Raw genomic sequence first — 7,089 nt, forward strand, 5'->3', positions numbered from 1 at the left:
GGTATGGGGATCTGATCCCTAAATGGCTTTTCTATTTTTTCTATTATTATCTCCAATTTATAACCCTATGAACTGACTTAAGCGTCGAAGGGATCACGGGGAGCAAGTCCCTACCCTTTTTGCAGGTACTTAGTCCGAGATAGAAGAGGGTGATCAGTTCTGCATCATCAAGTTATCAAGTCATAAAAGATAAAGATGAAAGATACTTTTTGTAAATAAAGGACCTGCCAGCTCATTCCCCACCTTGATGGTAGAGTAAATGAAAAAAATACTCCTTACAAATACTTCTTGTGTTTTGGTAAATGAAAAAAAAAATAATTAAAAACATTTTTTCCTTGATTTAAAATAAGTGAATTAGGAAATTATTTTTAAAAAATAAAAAAAATAAGATGAATCCAATGGGTGGATGTAAATATGAATTAAGCCATGTTAGTGACTTTTTTTTAGGAGTAAAGAATTAATTTTCTTTTTAATAAAATGTATAATACATAAGTGTTAATTTTGCTATATAATTATTACATCATTTACAAAGAATCGTTTTTATTATTAATTTTCAGATTAATATAAATTTAAAATAAACTTATATTAAATAAATTTAAATTTGATATTTAGCTAATTTTAAAATATATATGCACATTAATAAATATTTAAATTTAAATAAAATTAACAATAACTACTTAGCATTCAATTCTTAAATAAACTTAATAATTTCAATTCAAATATTCATAAAACAAATACAAACCAATTGAATTTATTAACATTTAAATTTCAACCAATTCAATTTAATTTCAACCTTCACAATATTCCAATATCACCGATTCAATACAAATTCAATATTAACTTCAACATCCTCCATACAAATTCATAATTAAATATTAACATTTACAATATAAATTAAAATAATTATAAAAAAAGAAAAAGAAAATATGTAAATATATATAAATATATGTATATATGTAACCGCCCCACGAACGCCTCCGATGACCATCGCCGGCTGAAGCTTCCATGATCAGAGCTTACCATTAGAAACACCAAGTCAAGAGAGTTTATATACCAAAAAATGAGACAAATTTAATGGTTAGAATTTAGTACATCTAAGTTTTAATTTTTGGCTAAACTTAAAAATGCATTGTCAACCACCATTGGCCACCGTAGCCGGTGGTTTCTGACGATCAAAGATAACCACCCGATACCCAAGGCCCATCAACTAATATACCCAAAAATCAACAAGATCCAACGGCCCAATCTCCCTAAATCTAACTTTAAAGTCTCAGCCAAAGCCAAAAAACGTATATATATGTATATAAGATGGATGTATGCTGATGACTAAAATGTTTAAAAGACTTACCTCCTTCCTTGTAGATCGGAGCGAATGGAGACGTCAGAATGCCTCAAAGTGAAAGAAACCAAGAAAGGGCCGGAGATGAAGTCGCACGGGTCGAAGACGACGACCCTTAAGAAGGGTCACATTACGATTAGTTTCTCTTTGAGCGATGGGGAAGGTCAAACTAGAAAGAACAAAAGAGAGTAAGTGAGAGAGAAGATACTGAGAAGAGTGAGAGATTTCGCAATGGATAAAGTCAAATAAAAGAGAACAAAGAGGGACAGAGAGAGAGTAAGTGAGAGAGAAGAAAGTGAGATTGAGCGTTGGAGTGAAAGACTATTATTTTAATAGGGGTATTTCTGTCAATTGGACCATGGGTAAAATTGTAATTTTGTTTGGGATGGCACTTCTTTAGGCACCACTTCGGGGCGAATAAAATTATCCTTGTTTTTAAATGATTGGATCTTCCACGTAGGAGGGACCTATCCAACACTAAAAATGTCCTTGCTCCAAACAATATATAGTGTTCATCTTACAGATTAATTTATCAAGCTATGGAACACTTTTAACAGAGGAAATTAATTTGTGCAATATCGTTCATTATCACAAACTCGTGATGTCACAGCCTAATTAAATATCCAGTTCTATGTAATTATGATCTAAAAACATTACATGCATGTATATATATATAATACGGAAGCCATTGTCACAAGCGTACGTAGCACTGCAGTCCCTGCAGCCGCCTGATCTTCATATGTATCTTCGGTGAAAATCAAACCTCAGCCCAAAACGGCACACCAGAGGCCGGAATCCACTGATCCCCCTGAATAAAATTCTTCGCGGCGAAAGAACTAGCTTCTCTAGCATCGCTAATCACATGAAAGCCGGGCCATCTGACCCTTCCGGCAGTAGAAGCGCCGGCGCCGGAATTCATATACTCACCATAGTAAAGAGACGAAAGAGCAAAGTCGCCTCTCCATTCAGTCCACCCCTTGGGATCAATCAAGCCATCAAGGTTGGTTTTCAGAAACACGGTCCTCGAGTATCTCTTCCATGGCCGGCCCAAGTAGCTCCGGAACCGGCCTTTGACGTCGCCGAACTCCGGCGCCGCAACGACGCGAGAGTTCACGATGGAGATGCCGGTGTTCTCGTTGGGGTCGTCCCTGCCCTGGGCGGTGATCATGTTGGATTGGTGGTCCATTGGCCGCCGCACGAAGATGTCGCAGTTCTGGAAGACGGCGGGGGAATCGCCGAAGATGAAGTCTACGGTGCCGTAGATGTGGCAGTCGCGGTAGAATTGGCGCTGGGAGTGGATGTAGAGAGTGTCCTGGTAGCCTTTGATGCTGCAACGATAGAACACGGCGAGGTCAGAGCTCACCCGCAGCGCCACCGCCTGGTTTTTTTGGGGTCCGGCGGTGTTCTCGAACGTTATGTCCCTCGCCCAAAAGCCGTCACCGGATACTCCTGCAAATTGAAACTCTCTTGACGAATTCTGTTTTTTTTTTCTGGAGGGAAAAATGTGTTCCAAAATATGTGTTTGATATGATGAAAATTTTATAGAAAATATTACATGGGAGGAATTGAATTTTATTTTTATTATTTGACATATTATATTTTTTATGGAATTAAATTTTATGGTATAACTATTAAAGCATGTTTTGATCTATTTTTATGAAAAATTTCATTTAGGAGAGCGTGGTTTTTGTTTTTTATGCAAGTTGAAAAATATTTTTTTTTCAACTAAATGATATTAGTTTAAAAAATGAATCGAGTTATATCTATTGACGAGATGACAAGTTCGATAACTAAATTGGACTTCATCCGATAATGAAGTCCAATCAAACTCATTAATTTGATGATGAAATCCAATCAAACTTCATAGATGGAATTCATTATCGATTATCAAGACGCCCCGGATAGGAAAAGCTCAAACTTCCTAAAGCCTAATCACAAAGCTCGATCAGGCTCAGATGAAGCCCAACTAGACTTAATGAAGCTTAGCCCGATCCAACTTCATCCTGGGATAAAGCTCAATTGAACTTGTTTCACGAAATTCACTCGAACTTCATTCATGAATGAGCCCGATCGAGCTTCATACACAGGTGACAACAGCAAATTAAGAGAGGGCATTTTTGTCATTTGGTGAGTCATTCTCTTGATAACCCAATTATTTGTAAAAGTAACATTTTTTAATAAATATATGTAATCTTTGTGGCTGCTTCTAAAATCAATTGTCATATAAAAAAATTAATTCAGAATCAATAATTTCTTTCTAAATTAAGCTCAAGATAAAACATGTTCTAACCAAGTTAAATAAAAAATTAATTAATTAATCATATTAAATTAATTCGATTTTCATTGAAAACATCCCTGACATAATCATGAACAAATCACACTAAGAATTTTATAATTTTTTTAGGTAAATTATAAGATTTTTGTTTATGCGTAAGAAATCACATACCAAATGTGGCTGAACTCAGAGTAGTTGCACCATCCACAACATTTTTGTTGCCGGTGACAATGGTTTTGTCGATGCCGTCTCCGACAAGCATCAGGTTCTTGATGCTCCCCTTAATCTCCACTTTCTCCTTGTAAACACCAGATTTCACGTAGATAATTGCCCTCCCCGATCGACCTTGATGAGCAAGTGCAGCCACCGCCGCAGTGATCGTCCTGTGGTTGCCGGAGCCGTCCTGCGCCACCACAAGGTCGGCCTTCGAGCTCGCTGCATTCCACGACGCTAAGACCCCTTCATAATTTTCATTACTGCGGGATCGATATCCCTTTCTCCCCACTAAAATCATAAAAAACACAACATTTATTTAATTGCACTAACTGAACACATTTTTTCTTCTTTATCGAAAATCTATGAATTTGTATATGCAAATTGAGGTAATTATCAGACCCTTATTCCTCGGATGTTTCGAATTAGACTTACCAGTCCGATGCAAGGCCAGACCTTCTCGCAGCAACACAGTCAAGTTACGAGCCACCAGCGGAGCCTGAGCCAGCAACCCCTTCTCTTCCAGCCCATCCAAACAACTCCTATGGCTGGCCAGCGCGCCGCTCAGCCACGTTACAGCATCGTCCCACGTATAGCCGTGGCTGGAGACCAACCGACGGAGCCGCGGGTCAGCTTCTTCATACAGCTTGAAGCAGTCGGCTAGAGGCACGCCAACATGATGGTAATCATTAATCTCTCGTTCTTGATCCAGATCCAGTAGTCCGAGGGAGGCTCGAGCCCAGTCCGTAGCAGTGCGGATCTCGGCTAGAGCTGCTTGAACCAGTTCACGGTCCCGGCTTGTGCACGAGATAGTGTTGGCGGTGGCTAAGAAAAAAAGAAAGGCGGGGAGCCAAGTAGACATTCCGGTGCGGCGGCGGCGGCGATCGAGGCGGTGGCTTGGAGTTGGAGAAGAGAAGTGAATGATGATGCTATAAAAGCTGTTCGGCGAGCTTACACGTGGACCGTACGTGGTTGCAGCCAGGTGCCACCGTGGTTCGGTCCATGGTCCATGTTACATAGATAGACAAGAGGTATTTTGCTTCTTGTTTTGTAAGTTTCATCGGATAATGGATTCTGAAAATTGGCGTTTATGGAAACAATTAATGGTTAATTTAGAAAAAATCAGAAATCATGTTGTAACTTAGCATTAAATTTTTTTTTAGAGTAGTTGAATACGACGAAGAATTTAATTTCGTTCTTATTTTTGAATTGTGTCTCAGTGGGTTAATTCACAAAAGTGTTAATATTTTATTGATTAAATTTTACACTGAATTTAAAAATTCACTACATTTCTTAATCCCTATATGCCAAAATATCTCTTAAAACCAGGAAAAGCTAACTCTACGTGTTAGTTTGGGAGAGTTTTTTGGTCTTGCACAGAAATTATGTAAAAATAATAGTAAATTTGACGTGAGAAACGTGTTGTCCAGTGAAAAAAGTGGTTCTCATGACTTGGCAACACCAAAGCTTACGTGTTCGATAACTAAAATTAGTAACGCTCAAGGAGACTTCACTATCTACAATTTTGACGATATTTAGGTAAATATAAAAATTTGCATAAGATGGTGTCGTGTTATTAAAATTATGTTGAAGATTGAAGGGCTCGGCCAACGTATGAGTTAACCATGAATGTCTAAATATAAGGAGAAATTTGGTTCTTAGATGGATAATACTAAATTGCTTGGAGATAAACAATTCAAAAAAACTTGATGGGCACAGGAGTATCTTTAGGTCAGGATGGAGATAATTTTTATAAAATATGGTTTAAATATAAGAAGGTCTTGAAGTACCTATCTATTAAACCCAATTTTCATAGGATAAACTCCATCACGAGACAATCCTTATAATCTAGGAAATAAATAAGTTTTAGACTAATATGGAGAAACACAAGATATACATTTCAAATCTAATCACGCACTAATCTCTACAAACTTAGAATGAGATATTCTGCACTTATTTAATAATATTAAACCAAATCATTATTAAATATGCAAAAATCAAGAAAAATTAACTGATCCTCCACAACATGGGTAAAACTGACTAATTCTCATCATGATTCTTATCACGAATCTTAACTCAAAAGATATAAAAAGAGCTCAAAAGATAAACCAAATGTATAACATTCTAACTACTCATTTGAGTTTATAAGTTATCTCTAGAATTATTTGCTGACTTTTGCATGGGAGTGGTATTTTCTTGGCTATGCCCCAAGGCACTTACTCTTGTTCACATGTACAAGAATCTCAAGGCCAAGTCAATTCAGGATATGTTCCAAATCACTTGAGGAGTCTTACAAATTCAATTGGTGATTGAATCTTATGTCTTTAATTTGGTTTTTGCTGTGAAATAAAGGTTTTCTCTTGACTCAACAAGATGATAGACCTACCAATTAATGATCATTCCATTATCGATAACAATCCACCTAATCTAGAAACTAAACATGAAGAAAGACAACCAGATGATCATCCTACAACCATGGACCCCTTGGCTCTTCTCATATAGCTAGATAAGCTGAGAAGGCAAGTCCAAATCATTGTCAATAATTAAGGAGGAGAAAACAATATTATAATAATCAACCCAAAACTAATGAAAGTACTAGGGGGTGGTAGCCTAGGTTCTATTGACCAAACCAATAATATAGAAGAAGAAAAAAAAGAATTATTCGTGCAACAAAATAAAAATAATTATATTTATAAATAAGTTTGAAAAATAACCCCTAAATCAAGGGTAAAAGGGTAAAAACAATTATTCTTTTTTCAATCATTTAAAAACAAATGGAAAAGAAAAAATTTGCCATCTTTAGTATGTCTGGCTGTAAAACTAACGTGAGAGAGTGGGGTGAGGAAATTGGAATAAAGGGAGTGAAAAAACAATGCATACGTTCTGGGCACAGTAGTAGGTAACTTTGATGCTATGATAGAATGGGCGATTTTGGCCCTATTTTACCTAAATTTTAGGGTGCTGTTCTCAGTATTCTAAACAAGATTTCTATCTATTTTTATCATTAATCTCATCCTTCCAACCCTCAGTTTCATCACTGTTAAAAGATAGCTTAGTTTTTAATAAGATTTTTCTTAATCTCGAATTTATTTTAAAATCCGTCGTAGGGTGATGAATATTTTTATAATTGTGAGCTCAGAATTTTATAATTTTAATGTTTTTTAATTCTCTAGAGAGGTGTACTAAAGAAGAAGTGGATTGTAAGTCTATTATAGTTGATGGAAAAATACTATACCTATAAATAAGTTTAACAAATAACTTT

General features: G+C 36.3%; 1 protein-coding gene across 1 annotated transcript; it reads right to left on the reverse strand.

Moving 5' to 3' along the window:
• Positions 1 to 2,022: 2,022 nt before the first annotated feature.
• On the reverse strand, positions 2,023 to 4,689 carry LOC127802107 (probable pectinesterase/pectinesterase inhibitor 36). Its single transcript, XM_052337797.1, has 3 exons — positions 4,259 to 4,689; positions 3,786 to 4,111; positions 2,023 to 2,788 (listed from the first exon to the last, which is right to left on the reverse strand). Exons 1-3 carry the CDS (start codon positions 4,687 to 4,689, stop codon positions 2,097 to 2,099), a joined length of 1,449 nt encoding a protein of 482 aa, XP_052193757.1. The 3' UTR covers positions 2,023 to 2,096.
• Positions 4,690 to 7,089: the final 2,400 nt, after the last annotated feature.

The sequence above is a fragment of the Diospyros lotus genome, chromosome 5, assembly GCF_014633365.1.
Source record: "Diospyros lotus cultivar Yz01 chromosome 5, ASM1463336v1, whole genome shotgun sequence".
NCBI lineage: Eukaryota > Viridiplantae > Streptophyta > Magnoliopsida > Ericales > Ebenaceae > Diospyros > Diospyros lotus.